Source organism: Fonsecaea erecta, assembly GCF_001651985.1.
Source record: "Fonsecaea erecta strain CBS 125763 chromosome Unknown Scaff1, whole genome shotgun sequence".
Classification (NCBI taxonomy): Eukaryota; Fungi; Ascomycota; class Eurotiomycetes; order Chaetothyriales; family Herpotrichiellaceae; genus Fonsecaea; species Fonsecaea erecta.
In genome coordinates, this window is record NW_017387244.1 from 4082968 (window position 1) to 4100077 (window position 17110).

At 52.6% G+C, this 17110-nt stretch overlaps 7 protein-coding genes across 7 annotated transcripts; 4 read left to right on the forward strand and 3 right to left on the reverse strand.

Moving 5' to 3' along the window:
• Positions 1–70: 70 nt before the first annotated feature.
• Positions 71–4275, reverse strand: AYL99_01441 (hypothetical protein; the record flags this gene model as incomplete). The annotated part of the gene is made up of 3 exons (XM_018832957.1): positions 71–202; positions 272–4177; positions 4228–4275. The coding sequence occupies 3 exons, from the start codon at positions 4273–4275 to the stop codon at positions 71–73; spliced, it is 4086 nt and encodes a 1361-aa protein (XP_018698836.1).
• A 756-nt stretch (positions 4276–5031) lies between these two features.
• Positions 5032–6378, reverse strand: AYL99_01442 (serine/threonine-protein kinase ark1; the record flags this gene model as incomplete). Its single annotated transcript, XM_018832958.1, has 3 exons — positions 5032–5184; positions 5244–6224; positions 6289–6378. 3 exons carry the CDS (start codon positions 6376–6378, stop codon positions 5032–5034), a joined length of 1224 nt encoding a protein of 407 aa, XP_018698837.1.
• A 406-nt stretch (positions 6379–6784) lies between these two features.
• On the forward strand, positions 6785–7615 carry AYL99_01443 (hypothetical protein; the record flags this gene model as incomplete). The annotated part of the gene is made up of 1 exon (XM_018832959.1): positions 6785–7615. The coding sequence occupies one exon, from the start codon at positions 6785–6787 to the stop codon at positions 7613–7615; it is 831 nt and encodes a 276-aa protein (XP_018698838.1).
• Positions 7616–8881: 1266 nt separating this feature from the next.
• Positions 8882–10005, forward strand: AYL99_01444 (hypothetical protein; the record flags this gene model as incomplete). The annotated part of the gene is made up of 2 exons (XM_018832960.1): positions 8882–9181; positions 9304–10005. 2 exons carry the CDS (start codon positions 8882–8884, stop codon positions 10003–10005), a joined length of 1002 nt encoding a protein of 333 aa, XP_018698839.1.
• A 1027-nt stretch (positions 10006–11032) lies between these two features.
• On the forward strand, positions 11033–12789 carry AYL99_01445 (hypothetical protein; the record flags this gene model as incomplete). Its single annotated transcript, XM_018832961.1, has 2 exons — positions 11033–11563; positions 11623–12789. 2 exons carry the CDS (start codon positions 11033–11035, stop codon positions 12787–12789), a joined length of 1698 nt encoding a protein of 565 aa, XP_018698840.1.
• Positions 12790–13742: 953 nt separating this feature from the next.
• Positions 13743–15123, forward strand: AYL99_01446 (hypothetical protein; the record flags this gene model as incomplete). The annotated part of the gene is made up of 2 exons (XM_018832962.1): positions 13743–14084; positions 14131–15123. The coding sequence occupies 2 exons, from the start codon at positions 13743–13745 to the stop codon at positions 15121–15123; spliced, it is 1335 nt and encodes a 444-aa protein (XP_018698841.1).
• Positions 15124–15295: 172 nt separating this feature from the next.
• AYL99_01447 (hypothetical protein) lies at positions 15296–16960 on the reverse strand (the record flags this gene model as incomplete). The annotated part of the gene is made up of 3 exons (XM_018832963.1): positions 15296–15303; positions 15347–15437; positions 15488–16960. The coding sequence occupies 3 exons, from the start codon at positions 16958–16960 to the stop codon at positions 15296–15298; spliced, it is 1572 nt and encodes a 523-aa protein (XP_018698842.1).
• Positions 16961–17110: the final 150 nt, after the last annotated feature.

Sequence of the window (17110 nt, forward strand, 5' to 3'; positions counted from 1 at the left end):
CCCCAGGCGATGCTTCTAGCTGACATGACAGGGATTGAGTGAAGCTTTGTAGCTCCAGCAATGGAGGTTCTCAAGAGCTGGACTCCCATTCTGCCAGGCGGGAAGCCAGGCTGCCCTTCTTCCAGTGCTTCTCATAGTCCTCTTTCAGCTGGACTTGGGACTCTTTGCCCGCCTTGCCGTACCCGCCACCACCAGGTGTCATCTAGGGAGAAGAATCAGTCAGTGCCGTGGCTCTCACACTCTGTGCCGGATCGGTACAAATAGGACTTACCACGATGATCCTCTCGCCAGGCTGCATGCTCGCAGTGTTTTTTGCTCCGAGATTGATATACCTCTCCACATACTCATCGACGTCCTCAGATTCCCTTCGTTTCCCTTCATGTTCACCTCCGAGGCCTCTGCTCTCTTCCTTCTTGATCCTCCTGACCCAGATATTCTTACCACATTGAGCATCACCTCCGCCGTGCAAACCATAGGGCCTGTACACTCTCCGCTCACTCAAGATACTGACCTGGACAGGGATGCGGAACTCGATGTCTCGAATCACGCCATCTCCCCCTTTATGCTGACCCACTCCACCGCTGCCCGCTCTGAGACTAAACTCCCTCAGGATCACGGGATATCTCCTCTCAAAGACCTCCGCGTCCGTAATCCTGGTATTCGTCATGTGTGTGTGCACACCACTTGTGCCCTCCCAGTCCTTGCCCGCGCCACTCCCGCCCGCAATGGTCTCGTAATACCCGAACCCCTTCTGCTCCTTCCCACCCTTCAAGTTCCCACCAAAGCCAAACGTCAAATTGTTACAGTCTCCTTGACTCGCCGCACAAGCTTCGAAGCACTTGAACACCACATCCGTAACACGCTGGCTGGTCAAGACGTTCCCACCCACAACGGCGGCCTTCTCGCTGGGGGAGAGAAAACAGCCAGGCGGGATGCGTACCTCGACAGGCTTCAGACACCCTTGATTCAAAGGAATGTCTTGGTCGATAAGACATCTCAAGCAGTAAATGATAGCCGAGTAAGTCACTGCCTCGGGCGCATTGATGTTGCCATATACCTCGGGGCCCGTGCCCTCAAAGTCAAACAGGGCCTCTCCTTTGTCGGGATCAATCTTTATCTTTAGGCAGATCGGACTGCCGTCGTCCATGTGATCTATCGCCTGAAGCTGCTGGCCCTCAAACCGTTTGTGTACTTGCTTCAGCAGCTCCCGCACCGATCGCTCGGCGTTGTCCTGGATGTTCTGCATGTAGAACTGGACCACTTCCTCGCCGTAGTCCTCGATGAGCGCGCTGATCAGATTGATCCCCTTCTGGTTGGCGGCGATCTGTGCCTTGAGGTCGTTGATATTGTCCGCCAGGCACCGTGTGCCGCTGCACTCGGGATACTGGGCCGGCTCTTCGTACAAAAGCTCGGTGATCCGTTTCTCGTCGAATTTGCCCTGCGAGACGAGTTTCTCGGACTTGATGGCGGCACCTTCTTGGTATAGTTCGCGGGAGTGTGGAGGCATGCTGCCGGGTAATATGCCGCCTATGTCAGCGTGGTGGGCGCGCGAGGCGACGTAGAAGATGATCTTGTCGCCAGAAAAGGCCGGCGTCACGACCGTGATGTCGGGAAGATGCGTGCCGCCGTACTCGGGGTGGTTGGACACGATCACATCCCCCCTTTTCAGTTTGCCCTTCCAGATCTCCGCCTGCGTGCGGACGCAGGTCGACATGCTTCCCAGGTGGACCGGCAGGTGAGGAGCGTTGGCGACGAGACCTCCCTCGGCGTCGAAGAGGGCACAGGAGTAGTCCAGGCGTTCTTTCACGTTCGTGCTCACCGAGGTCTTTTGCAGCGCGCGACCCATCTGTTCTGCGATGGCCATGAAGCGGTGCGCGAAGATCGAGAGTAAGATCGGGTCAACCTCCTTCGTGTTCACCTTCTTCGCGGTCCCCTCTTCACCAATGTTGATCACGACATGTGTCTCGATGACGAGGGCCGAAGCCTTGGGGTCGATGATGATTGTCTGCGTCCCATCCGCAATGATAGCCGGACCAGGGATACGTGTGCCCACCTCGAGATCTTCGAGCTTGTAGATCTTTGTGGGAACACGGCCGCCTTCAAAGTAGACCTCGGATGTCGTGTAGGCCTTGTCTTCGGGCACGTCTTTCGGAGTGATTTCCTTGAGTTGTTGGTCTGCTGTTTTGGACATACCCCGGAAGGACTTCCCTATCCCGCGCACACGCACGTCGTCGATGATGATGTCTCTGTCTGGGAGGGTAAAGCCGAATTCCTGCTCGTGCTGGCGTACGAATGCATCGCCAAAGGCCCAGTCGTCGCCGTCGTAGAGTTCCTTCGCTTCATCGGCGCTGGGCTTGATCACCATCAGCGCGGATTCCGTGCCGCGGTATCGCATGTTGAGGTATTCTTCGTACTCGATCGAATCGTCTCCAAAGCCCTGATCCTTTAAGCGCTTGCGGGAACGTTCTTTGAGCTCGTTCATCTTTGCCTTTAACTCGTCGCGAGAGGAGCCCTTTTTCATGTCCCAGACGTGAGATTCGGGGACTTGATTTTCGTCCACCACGTCGGCGAGCGCCATTCCGTAAGCAGAGAGGACAGAGGAGTATCGATGGACCAGAATCTGCCTGATGCCCAGGGATTCAGCGATTGCTACGGCGTGTTGGCCTCCCGCCCCGCCGAACGTCGCGAGCCGATGTTGGGAGGTATCGTGTCCCCTCGCCTCAGTCAGTGATCGAATGGGTCTCGTCATGGTCTCGTTGGCAATCTTGATGAATCCGTACGCCACCTCATCGGCAGACATGTTTTTGTTCGTCTTGCTGTTGATTTCATTTGTGAGCTCTTCGAACAATTTCTTGCTGGCTTCTGGATCGAGCCCTTCATCTTCGTTTTTGCCGAAAATCTTGGGAAAGAAGTCTGGGAGCAGTCGACCAAGGAAGAGATTTGCGTCGGTCACAGTGAGCGGACCGCCCTTTCGGTAGCACGCCGGCCCTGGGTGGGCACCGGCAGACTCTGGCCCAACGACGAAGAGGCCATTTCGGAAGAACAGCCGGGATCCGCCACCCGCGGCGACTGTGTTGATATCGAGCTGAGGGGACTGAATGGTGACTCCTGCCGTGGTGGTCTCGAACACATGCTCATATCGCCCTGCACCATATCGACTGACGTCTGTGCTCGTACCGCCCATATCGAACCCAATGACAGGGGTTTTGGTCTCTGGATCATATGATGTCAACGCGTACCCAACGACACCACCTGCTGGTCCTGACAAGATTGCTCGCAGGCCAGAGAACTGGTCTACATCCACGAGACCTCCATCTGACTGCATAAATTCACACCTTGCACCTCTATCACCCTCTTCCTTCTTCACGCTCTCGGTGCCCAGACCGCCTTCAAAGCCGGCTTGAAAGCCAGAGATGTATTTTCTGATGGCTGGTGTGAGGTAGGCATCTGCACAAGCTGACGTGGCTCGAGGGACCAACTTGATCATGGGCATCAGTTCGTGGCTCAGACTTACGTGCTCGAAACCAGTATCGCGGGCAAGCTTGCCGACCAATGCTTCATGATCGGGAAACGTGTAGCCATGCATCAAGCATACGGCAATGCTTCGGAACCCTTCATCGAAGAGCTCTTTGAGTTGCTCCTTGATCTTATCTTCCTCGGGTCTCCTTAGTATTCTGACGGCTTCCCCGGACAAGCCTTGGACAAGCGCGCTGTTTTTGTAATCTTCGTGACCGGTTTCGGCCTTTGTCTTGTGCCGTTCAGGATCTTCCGCGTAGTCTTCTAGCGTCACTCTCTCGTCAACCTCGACAACTTTCTGATAGAGTACGTCAGGTCTTCGAATTGCTAGGTCAAAGATCTTCGGGCGGGACTGGTTGCCAATTTCTAAGCAGTCTTTAAATCCCTTGGTGACGACCATGGCCATTTTCTCTCCTTTTCGCTCCAGCAACGCATTGGTGGCAACCGTCGTGCCCATGCGAATGCTTTCTATCTTGCTTGTGTCAAGTGGTTCGCCGCGGGGGATCTCTCGACCCGTGAACTTCGACATGAGCCTTCGGATGCCTTCCAAGGGTGCATCGTCGTAGTTCGAGGGGTCTTCCGACAGAAGTTTGATGATAATATCATCGTCCATCCGCCCCGTTCCCGGATTCCCCACACAGTCCGTGAACGTGCCTCCTCGCTGGATCAAGTCAGATATTTTGGAAAGAAACCAGTAAATCGCTAACTCACGTCAATGGCAATGCGAATGCCTCTTTCGGCGCCCCCAGCGTCCCCCATTGTGAAGGCTTTGACCCAATCGAATACAGGCTCCGAGCTCAAGATTCAGCGGAATAATTTCTTGTTATGAGAGTCAAAACCAGTTCGAAGAGTCTTGCAAGAGAATCAGGTGTTTTTCATAGGAGAAGTCCGTATCAATGTATCGTCTGCAGCCTCTTGTCCAAAAATTAGAAAGGACCGAGGCCCAAGACTTCGTCAAAGGGGACAAATCCCAGGAGGATCATACAGTAATGTCACAGTCCATGTATGATCTAATAGCACAACGTCTGGTAAAGGCCATGGGCATCATCGGGGGTGATGTGCGGCTTCGGAGTTTGGAACTTTCGTCATGAAACGCATTTTGTCATTTTTGCGCCAGACTCAAAAGACCCCACCGTAGTGTGTACGGTGAACTGTATGAGAGCGGGCTGCAGAAATCGAAAATCGAAAAGCTCTCCATTCATTGTCCAACAAGCTATGCAAAGGAAAATCCCCATCTGTAAAAAAAAAGTACAGCCACGTCAAGAAGTTTCATCCATCAATGAATTTCTGATATACACACCTCTCGCCGTTCAGGTGGCCCGAATAGCCCCTCTCCCAATCAAAGAACCAGCCCACGCCTGTCCCGTTATTCCCTTTCACTCGCCGCATTGATCTTCGTCCAAAAAAGAAAATGTCGCTCATTTCCGTCTCCGAGCGGGTGTCGTCGCGGAACGTGCAAGAAAAACTTCGTTCCCCCATCCTGTGCTAAGCATCTTGAAGTTCTGCGGACGAAGCTCAGGAATCAGAGCTCGAGTCTCTGTCCTTGCTGTTACCGGACGCTCTCTGGAAACCTCGTTCGCCACCCTTTGTCACGCAGTGCTTTACGACCCATGGATGCCGGAGGACATCGTCAAGCGGAATCCGTTTTTCGGGATCAAGCACCAGAAGCTATAAAACCTTGTTAGCAGCACTCCAAGAATACTCGGTGATGTGTGAGATTGACTCACTCGCATAATGAGGTCCTTGGCTTCGGGACTGACGAAGCTGGGAACCGTCATGTCACACCGTGCAATCCTTCGCTGTGTCATGACTGTTGTGTCCTCAAAGGGGGCTTCTCCCACCAGAAATTCGTATGTCAGGACACCCAAGCTCCATAGATCGACCTTTTCATTGTAGAAATTGTCGGAGCTACCCGGTTTGAGCATCTCCGGAGGTAGGTAATCCAATGTGCCGCACATTGTTTGTCTGCGGTTGTTTGGAGCGTGGACTGACCAGCCAAAGTCTGAAATCTTGATCTCGCCGTGGATGCCGACCAGGATGTTTTCAGGTTTGATGTCTCTGTGCATGACATGCTTTTTGTGCAGATACTTGAGAGCGGCGGCCATTTGAGCGATATATTGCGCTGCTTTCCATTCCGGGAAACGACCTTCCTTGCGGAGGTGCTTATAGAGCTCACCCTTGCCGGCGAATTCGAGGATCAGGAATACTCGTTTGCTGTCATGGAAATGACCAAAGAGCCTCAGGATATTTGGATGCCTCAGGTTGGATTGAATTTCAATTTCTCGTCGGACTTGCTTCTCCACTTTGCCTTGTTGCAACTCGGACTTGTGAAGGACTTTTAGGGCACAGACGAAACCGGATGACCTCTCTCGAGCAAGATACACCCGACCGAATTTACCCTTCCCGAGCGGCTTTCCAATCTCAAACATACCCAGATGGAATTGTTTGGGCGCTTGTGGCTGATCGAAGAAATATTTCGGGGTAGATCTACTGCGTATCGAGTCATCGCTCTCGTCAGATGCACGGGCAGCCTGAAGAGCCACCCGCACTGGCGAAGGTGGATGGGTTGGGACAGTTGTTGTGGTTGTGATTGTTGTGATTGACGCAGTGTTCTGTTTCGATTCTGTTGTGACTTGGAGGGGGTATTTGACAAGATTTGTCCGGGGCTGAGTTGAGGAAACGGTTGGCAAAATTCCCGGGCCAGCGCTCTGTGGTTGTAGAGTCAGCACATGGTATGTGTAGACAGGGAGGGTCATCAACAAAGCAAGCTACCTTTGACTTGAGAACTGTTGTCGTCGGAGCCTCATTTTCGTCGTTGACGCTGAGGTGCTCGAAGCGAGATTCCAGGGTTTTGGTGGCCATTCTGACGGAATATCCGTGGTGAGTGACGGAAGGGCAGACAAGGGAGGAACAACGTCTTGATCTCAAGACAGTACAGCTGGGCGCAGTTGGGGATAGTAATAATAGCAGTCGGTGGTTTTCGGCGACTCGGTCATCTACAGTATCGCAGTTGGGTGAAGTCTTGGCATAAACACTGGTCGTCGACCGGGGCAACCGCCCGTCTGCGGTCTCTGCGGCCTCCGCGCCCTCTCTTGCGTCGTTTCCCCGCGCTGGGCCAAAATGCGCACCTAAGACGTTTCTGCGATTCTGCATCCTTCGCATCACCCTCAAACGCCGAACACCAAATCACTTTTCCCCTTCGGACATCCACCTCTTTGAAGGGGTCCTTGACAGGGCTCCAGGTGACGTCGCCATTCACGCAGTCACCATGGCGGTCAACGGTCATCGGCCACCTGAAGGGTTCAACACGACATTCCCCTCGCCCTCCGCTGCTCCACCACGGTCGTTCTCAATCGAAGGATTCCGCATCACCACCCAGAAATTACCCATCTTGAAGGCCGGGCCCATCGAAGAGATGACAAACAAGCTTGGAATTGCTCCACCCGAGATGATTTTTGGCGATAACTTCGTGGCAATCGAGCACGCGCCTTCGCACTGGGGAATCAAATTTGACGCCTTCGGTGCGCTAGATCGAGTTGACAAGACCGGGGAGAGGCGGCTGAAGGTTGCCTACTCCCGAGAATGGCAACAGAGCAGAGAGGACACGCATGACATCAAAGAAGTTGTCAAACCCTTCGACTGGTCCTATACCACTGATTATAAGGGTGATCTCGCGCCTGGAAGCCCAGATTTTCATGCCGCGACTGAAGCCATCCCTCTCGAGCTCTTGAAGCGACCAGATCCCATTCTGTTCTTTGATGATGTGATCCTCTACGAAGACGAGCTTGCCGATAATGGCATAGCCATGCTTTCGTGCAAGATCCGCGTCATGCCTGGACGCTTACTCCTCCTCTGTCGATTCTTTATGAGGCTGGATAATGTGTTGGTCAGACTACGCGATACCAGGCTATACATCGATTTCGGAAAGCAGGAGGCAATTCGAGAATACATCGCAAAGGAGGAAGCGTATGACAAGGTGCGCGATGAACTTGCGAGCAGAAGGGATGATGTGACCGCAGTGCTACGAGATGCGAACCAAATGGCCGATTTGTTACCCGTTGTCGAGAAGACCCTTGAACGAGTCCAACTGGGAACCTGAAGCAGTGGCTGATATGGGAATCCCTAAATGAACGGGATAAAACCCGTCGAAGTCCGACTGTAAGGGCTATTTAGGCCACCCGGGGGACAATGGTTCTTTGCCCATTTCAGGAAACGACTGAGTCACTTGGAGCATCCTGGCAGGACAATTGTCGACCACTCGGTACAGGGACGGGATGTTAAGAAGCCACTCAGTGGTCATCGCGACTCCACTGGATGGTGGGCTATCTGTCGACATCGTGGTCGTGGCCGGGGTACGAGGTACTTTCAGTCCGAAGAGAAAAAGGGTGCTGCATTGCGAAAGTGGAAACGCATCTGTCATGTTGCCGACGAAGTCGGGCAAATGCAACTTCCTGACGCTAGATGTACCTAGCGGGCTGCCGTGACCAGAGTGTGGACACTTCTCGTACGAGTATGAGAGAGGGCAGAGCGCGCCAGAATATGTCAGACATACCGAGTAATGGATATGTTTTCCAGCCTTTATGCAAGGCTGCTTGTAGCGCCAAACTTCGATATAACTCCGAACTCAGTCGCAGCACCTGACCCTTTGTCGGGGATTAAATCTGAGTGCCTTTCTCAATTCGGTCGTCGACACAGAACGCCGTCCTTGTAATTGTACAAAGTCTTCTTGCTTCTCACTCTATCCCACAATTGTCGAAACTTGTATCTGAGAGTACAAGAGAAATGAACGGCTGTGAGGTAGGGAAGATTTCGCTGGACAAAGTGTTCGAGATTGTCCTTGCACCGGGCTGTGGCCAATTGACATCTTCAGCACGCGCTGGAACGCGTGTTGAAAGGCCATCAACCCCGGGAAGCCATGTCGGAGTCTGCATGAACCATCCGAGCGACGTGGATGAGACCAATTTCCGCTGCCCCAAAAAGGGAAAACGTCAACTTCACTCCAGCCAATGACCTTGCTCCATCCTCAGCCTTCTGGCAACCCCTATCCATTCCTCGCTTATGCTCTCGAGATTCACCCCCAGGTTGGGGCCAGCGAGCTTTAGCATGAAGCCACAGGTTCCGCAACAGGAACATGACGCCCGGTCACTCTCAGGCGACTTGCCTTCCCCCCACTGCACAGGAGCCCGCGCGTTGAAATTTCGTCAGCACCACGAGGGCATCTCTTTTCCTGACTCAAGTCTCGCCCTACCCCCCCTGCCTTCGCGATCTTCTTTCTGAAACTGACCTTCGCGGTGCCATGGGCACAATAATGGGTCATCAGAGAGCGCTTTGCGCTCTTGCTTTGAATGTTTTGCTTCGCTTCTGCATGGCATCACCTTCAGTGCCCGTTGCAACAGATCCTATTCTTTCAACTGCGACGGTTCCCACGGTCATACCATCTTTGGTAACAATCTATTCGATTGTGCCCGCTACCGATGCGGCACCAGGCGCTCCGACCACAATCACAACTACGATCGATGGCCAAACAACCACCATAGTCTCAACTGGAGTTATAGCTGGTTCTATCACAAGCACCATCATCTCAACCATCTCTTTGACCACAAGCCAAGTAGTCGTCAATACTATCGGCTACTCGACAATTCTTGGGCCAGATCCGACCACACCGGTAAGCCTTGTGTCCTTCTATACGCTGCTTTGTGCTTTCCACAGTGGCGCTTTATGTCACAAGACAATCCTCGCGTGATTGACATCTCGATATCCACGGAAGGCTGACTGCAGCTCAATTAGACAACTGCCGCCGGTTTGCCCCCAACCACAGTAATATCCACGTCTGATACACCTCTACCGACCAGTACATCTGTATCGGACGCATTATCGACCAGTTCTTCCGTTGGAGAAACCAATGCTTTTGCGACCTCAAGTGCCACGTCGACAACGGTGACTTCAACAGCAAGCTTACCAAGTTCTCCCAGTTCCTCGGCAACCGGAACCAATGCTTCGACACAAGCCGCACATTCTTCATCTACGTCCAAAGGACTATCCACGGGCGCGAAAGCCGGGATTGGTATTGGCGTCGCGCTGGGAGTCATCTTGTTAGTTCTTCTATCATTTTTGCTTGGCCAGCGCTATTCTCGCCGACGCAACGAGCGTGCCAAGGGCAACACCGATCTAAGTGGCGCCGACGAGAAGGATATATTCCAAGCGGGTCGTCCATATGAGGCCACCGGTCCGAGGCACGATGCTCTCGCCCCATCTGCTCCCAAGGGCCATGCATATTCCACGAACACGACTGCGATTGTCAGTGGTTCGGAATCCGCGAGCGGCAGATCCTATGACATGCCAATCCCCAACCCGCCGAACAACCATGCGCATAACCCGGAATTATCAGCTTTGCCTCCAATCGAAAAAGGAGACGAGCCTATGTATGTGGGCGTCCCTGCGCACATGTCAGGTTCCAAGCGATGGAGTATGAAAGAATTCATGAAATGATGCATTGGCAGTATGCTCATCGACCCGATTGTTGGTGAAAGGCACCCCGTTGCCTCACGCCCCTATGAGATCTCCTTGGGGGACAAAAGGCCATTTCATGGAGAAATACAAACGCGGAAATTATCAACAGCTACTAAGAGCCTTTGGTTTCTCAAGATACCAAGATCCAGTCCCATACTCCCAAGCGTCCAATTAGGGGGCGTTCCAATCCGGAAAATATTGCCACGAATGGCAGCGCAGATCCTCTAGACACAATTCAAGCTTTGGACGGATTCTGGATCAATCAATGAGACAATAGAGTCGGTCATCGGTGCGGGACATAACTTTATCACGCCATACCTCAATTCTGCAGCCGGCAGCACCATTTCACATACTACCGAGGCCGGTGAGCGCCTCGCCAAACTCCCAAGGTCATCCAAAAGAGGAGACTGTCAGCCAACGGCTCGGGCCCGGAGCACTCCGAAGAAAGTTGCAGCCTCGTCCCAGGACATTTTGGTGGTTCACGTAAACGGTCCACAAAGCTCTTTTAATGCCACATGCTTTGTCGAAACCCATCTTCTTGCTTGATATCGGATATCTTAATCTCTACGACATATACGGAAACGGACAACAGTACATGAGGCGAAGACGTGACGGAGAAACAAGGCAACACTGCAGCTGGAAGGTAGACCTCAGGGGATTCCTATCGCGGTGGTTTGCTACGGATCCCGCTATGATTAGTATTTAATCTATAATTCATATCGTCCTTTTTACTCCAGCCTGGCATTCAACGACCATATGTGGTCTGCTTTCTTCGGATTGGCATTAATCCAGAAAGAGATTAGCCTGCCAAGCGCCGGTCACGTGTCGTGAGGTTGCGACAAAATCGGACCATCGCCTTCCGCGACGTCCAACTTTTACCTTTTCACTATCCTACAGCGACAATACGTATCCAGAAAGTCAGCACTCTAGATCATCGCCGAACTGCTGAAACCGCGTCGGACAGGTTTGCAAACTTTATCGGCTTATTTGCGGCGGACGGTTGAAGATGCCGGCCCTATTAGAGGACCCAGAATCTCCCGTAATCTATCGGGCCTCTGGACAGGACCCGTACCCGACCCAAGACAATCCGCAAATACCGTCGTCGATATTCCCGCGCCCCGTCATGCTTCGAGACCGCCTTACTATTGCAACCCTGATTCCATTCTTCTCTCCCAATGCGGTTCCAAAGAGACTGCTTCAATATCTTTCCGAGCAGCTCAACAAGGAAATTCAGGGTGGAGACACGTATCCCATGATCAACCCGCTACCTCTGGACACCTTTGGCCCCTACTGGTTTGGTAATTTCGGTGCTGTTATGGTTCTCGGTGACATTGGAGGCATTGAGGCCGTGACCGACATGGATCGGGAGGGCGTTGACTGGAACAAAAAGTGTTTGGGCAGCTTTTACATCAAGCCCAATTATCCCGGTCGAAGCAGTCATGTTTGCAATGGTGGGTTTTTAGTCACTCCTGCGGCTCGTAACAAGGGTGTCGGAAAGTCGATGGGACAATGTTATCTCGATTGGGCACCTCAGCTGGTAGGTTTGGCGGTATGAGTCCAGCCAGATAAGGGCATATGAAGCTGATAATTCTCTAGGGGTACACCTACTCGGTATTCAACTTGGTTTACGAAACCAACACTGCTTCAACGAAGATATGGGACTCACTTGGCTTCAAGAGGATTGGAAGAGTCCCGGGATGCGGCATTCTAAAATCCTCGGAAGAACCTGTCGATGCAATCATTTATGGCAAGGACCTGAAAGGAGAGGGCGAGATGGATCTCTCTGAAGAACGCTTCGATAAGATAAGGTACTACCTGAGACATCAGCTCTATCCTCAAGGAGCCGACAGGTCAGAGAAAAGTCGACTAAGGAGTGCCGCCACTCATTATAAACTGGTCCCCGCGGCCGATGGAGGTCCGGAGAGGTTGTTTTTGAAGGACAAAGAGGTTATCTCTGATCCTCAGGCACAGTATGACATTGCCAAAGGTATCCATCTCCAGGCTCATGCAGGCATCAACAAGACTACCGCCCTGATAGCAACCCAGTATCACTGGATCCGGATCAAAGAAACTGTGAGCCATGTCATCAAGAATTGCCCTGAATGCAAAGATGTCAATAAACCGCCCATAATACGTTCGGAGAATCGACCTGGGCGGAGCAAGACGATTGATGAGGCTCCCCCTGATTTATCGTCGCCGCAGACTGGCCCATCTCCAACCGTGCCTGCAACAACCGTGCCTCCACAAATACCGCAAACAGCACAGTCGGTACGATCAGAAGACGTGCAAAACGGGCCACCGCAGGATCAGGAAATTGCGACAAACCACCTATCCGAACACGACTTCGCATCAATACAGCAGCCCATGGATCTGTCTAATGACCATGCCCATCTTGTCACTGACCCAGTTGGCCATCTTCATGCATATGATGAGATGGCCATCGATCCGCAGATCATGGAACAGATACAAGCCCAACTTGATGCCGACTACGACCCCAACAGCCATACATTTGTTCCTCCAGGGATGCCCACTTTCACGGATCCTTCCCATTTGCAGTCTCCTCATGATCCCCGCGACTTCAACCATGCAACCTCTGATCATCATTTTATTCCCGACCCAAATCAACCAATCATGGGACACGACCATGTCATGGACGAGAGTGGCGCAGGCACGGGGCTGAATAGCATGCAACCTATGCAGCACGTATTGCAGATGGACTATGTTGACTCGCAGAACGAGCAACAATTCAAACTCAAGCAGTAAAATGCGGAACTGGCGTTCAGGTTCGGTTAGATCAGGGGTAGGTCTTGATGAGAAACGCATGCGGTTGATATCAATGAGTTCGGTCTGCATACTGTCACACGCTTATGGGCACGGGTTAAGATAAGAAGAATGTATAGGTGGAGTACAGCCTGGCAGGATGGGAAGCACGCATTTCAGCCATGAGCTGAGGCGAAGTCATATAGGCCATAGATTAGGGTGACGATAGACAAGAGAACCCGATTGTAGATGACAACTCGTTCCAAGCGGGTCTGTGTCGTCTGATGAATCCAGAATAAAGAAAGCAAGAGTCTCGCGATTCACTCTATTTTCTTCAAACTGAGAATGGCATTGCTGACCGCGTATGTGTAAATATATTTGCGGTCCGACAGGCAACAGTTGGTGCCACACATGCCTGCACTTGCTTCGTCAGACAAAAATGATTTTATAGCTTCAAAGAATCCATTTGTCATCCGCCACTTCCCCAAAATGCTTCAACTCAACTCATCCGTATAACGAAACCTTACTATGGACGCCCGCAGGCTGAAAAGGCCGGCAAGGCCACCTCCTCGACTGAGAACCAAGACTGGCTGCTACACATGTAGGGTAGGTACTCCCAAGCATCCCCTTTCCCGAACGGTTCACCACCTGGTTTTCGCCTTCGAACCTACCCACTCGCTGTCTTATCTCATGTCAGGATCGTTGATGGCTGGGCTTCTTCACACTAAATCCATTCAATCGGGCAGACGAGACGAAAAAAATGCGACGAAGCACGCCCAATTTGTGGTGCTTGTACCAGACTCGGTATTGAGTGCATGTATGGGAGCTACCCCAGTCCTGCAACGGCCTCGCGAACTCCTCCTCTCTCATCCCAGGACGCTCGAAGGAACGCGATACCCGAAAGCCCAATAGATGTGTCACCACCAAGCCTGACGCTCAATCGGTCTCTAAGTCTCATGCCCAAAGGGCTGAGGACCGAGCGTGATTGGAACGTGTTCAATTATTGTTCAACGCAGTACATGAGGCTGCTGACTTCGCCTGACGCTACCTCGGAATTTCGAGATGTTTCTTTTGTATTTTCAATCGGGTTTGACGAGCCGTGGGTGATCCATTCTGCACTGGCTCCAGCAGCACTTCACGCTTCCTTTGCTTCCTTGCTTCCCAAGGAGGATGCGATGCTGTACACTCAAAGCGCTCTACAGGGTCTCCAGCAGGCGCTTCAGCCCAAGACGGGCCAAATCCCTCCCGAAGACGCATTTCTCGCAGCGTCACTATTCCTCGGCGTGTTTGAGGGAGGTGTTTGTCCGAACCACTTGTGGTATGTCTGATACTGACGTTGATCAGGACTTCTACTCTTCTTCGTGCAGCGCCAGCTTGACACACTATCGCGCCTTAGCTAAGATGCTTGAAGATCGCACTGCGAAGATTCCCCAGTTTGAAATTGGCCAGCTCTCGATCTTGCACTCGACTCTCCTCGATTCCGTCCTATATCATTTCTCTACGAGGTTGATATTCGAGCAGGACATTGAGGCTACCTGCAGATCATTTCCGTCCCAGACTATCATCAAGTACATCGAAGCATTGGAGGTAGCTAAAAGAGACAACCGCGATGAGCCATTGATCCTACCTGTACTTGGTCGGACACCGGCGGCGTTGTTCGTCCAAATCTACCAGATTACGTGGTTAAGCAGACAGATCCCTTTCAGCCATCATGAGCTCTATGAACTCGCTTCGCAGTGCCTGATCGAGCTGGAAGTCCTCGCGAATAATTATCCGGTGGTCATTTCTGACAACGTGCAGTGCTTGGAATCCGGTGCCACGGGCAACCGAAACAACTCCGTGATTGCGGCAAAGCTCTATCACCTCGCGGCGCAGATCTTTGTCGCCAAAGTTCTGCATCCGGAGGGGCTGAGCAACCAGTCTCCACAGATACAGGCTCAGATATCTCAAGGGACGGCGTTGCTTGAGATGTATGATGCGACCTTACCTTGCGGACAGTTCATCTGCTGGCCTCTACTCATTCTCGGGTGTGCAGCATGCCCGACGACCACATCCGAAGCGCAACAAACTCACGAGGGCGACATGCCCGCCCTCCGTCGATCAGAATTGCGAAGTCTCATCCAGAGGAAACTTGTGCAAATCTGGCATGTCTCATATTCTGGCTACGTGAAACGCACCGCAAGCGCCCTGAAGAAAATATGGCAACTTCCCGCAATACTGACCAAAACCTCGGTCGATATATGTTCTGCGAGTGAAGAGGTTACGTTCGATGGACTTATGGCGCTGTTACACAAAGAAGGCTTGGGAGCGGGCCTCGCAGTCGCAGAGAATGGCTAGCTTTGTTTATCGGCAGATATCGCGAAGGTAATTTATGAACTCTGAGCCCACAGCTGCCGTCACCTCAGGCATTTTTCTATGATGCGAGCTGCTTGGACGCATTCTTCGTCGCGCATCCGGCTTGTGAATATTTGGATAGAGCACGGGGCTCCATGCTGTATTTTCGGGTCATCTAGACGACTGCGTCAGCGAATGAAGCGTGGTCGGCACGTATTCCACTTACAATTGGGGCCAGCCTGCCCTGGCTGAATCTGGAAAGGCTCAGAGTCCTGCTGCTGCGACGTTTTCGAGAATGGTAGGATACAAGCCGGGTACTGGACAAGTCAGCGGATACGTCGTGGTTGGGTGGGGGAAGAAGACTCACATCAAGCAGGTTGAGGAAACAGGTGTATGGTGGCCAGCCGTACGTGTCGTGGGGAACGGCTGTATTCTGGGCAGGGGGGCTAATAACGGCATCCAGCTCCATTTCCGACCATGTCTTCCGCCAGTCCTCGGAGAGCTCCTGACGCTTGACGGTCAAAGCTGCAAATTTCTGCAGCCTGTCCAGCTTGTCAATATCTGGAACATACTTGTAGCTTCCGAAATTTGCTGGTCGAAAGCCCGCTGCCACAGAGGGTACCGCTGGCTCTCCGCTAGCGAGGATATGTCCTGTGGGGGTCTCTGTCTCGAGACAGAACAATTCCCATGCCACTTCGGTGGCATCAGAAACGTGACCTTGCTCCGGGCTTAGGTGAATCAATTGATGACCTTGGTCTGCGAGTTTCTTAGCAGCTTCTGCAAGCGCTCGCTTCACTGGTGGATGAAGTGGATAAAGGGGGTCTTCAGCGAGAACTCCGATCCTGAGATTGGCTGCGCCATCCTGCTTGAGCTGGCGCCAGGGAACGTCGATGGCGGTCGAGTCATATGTGGCGGGCACTGCGTCTATGACTGCTTGGGTCAAAAGCTCCAAGGCTTCAAAATCGTTCGCAAGAGGTCCGGCGCAAGCGACGATAGGCTTCCACCCTGGTAATCCAGGGGTTGCTTGTCCCCCGTACGGCACCCGCGAAGACGTTGGCTTGAAGCCATAGGTGCCACAGCACAAGGACGGAATGCGAATGGAACCAGCGACATCCGTGCCGATACCGAGCGGAGATCCTCGAAAAGCAACCAAGGCTCCCTCCCCTCCGCTGGAACCTCCGGCGCCCAGAAATGTGTTGTGGGGATTCAAGGTTCTGCCAAAGATGTTATTGTCAGAGTCAGCGGTCATCAGCGTCTGGGGAATATTCGTTTTCACATAGAGTACGGCGCCGAGGTCGAGCAGAATGTCAACAATCGGCGAGTTCTCCTTGGATCTCTTCCCAAGGAAAGAGACGAATCCGATTGAGGCTTCGGTGCCGGCGACCTGAAACGAGTCCTTCAAGCTGATCGGAAGGCCATGCAAGGGCCCAAGCTTCTTTCCCTCACTCCTGCGCTGATCGAGATCCTTTGCCCGTTGAAGTGCGGCGTCGAAGAAGGTCTCCGTGAGGCATGAGGTCAATTGTTGGGCGATGGCAGCCCTTTTCGAAAACGCCATCGTAACCTCGAGAGAAGTGAACTCTCCCGTGGCAAGTTTGGCCAGCAATTCCGGCACGGTGTAGTCTTCGGTGATCGATATCTCACGCTCAGACAAGATCCCCGACTTCTTGACTATGTCCATGTCCAGGAGTCTGTTTGGGTTCTTGTCTAGTGGGAAGGCCAGCATTTTGAATATATCAGGAGACAGCTGCCATTCCTTTGGAATGGCTTGCTGACACTGCTGTCGCTTTTGCGCGACTCTTGTCTGCCAATCTGAAGGATCCATGGCGCTGATCGAGCCCATATTGTTCGCTTGGTATTGGTGCTGATGACCTCTGTACTGTTTCGGGGTCAGTATATAGCAAGTCGACTTCAGGGTATTGCGTCAGCTTCTTTACCTTTGATGTCCTGAGGGAGAGGAGAATCTTGCTCAACTACCTCGAGTCGTCGACGA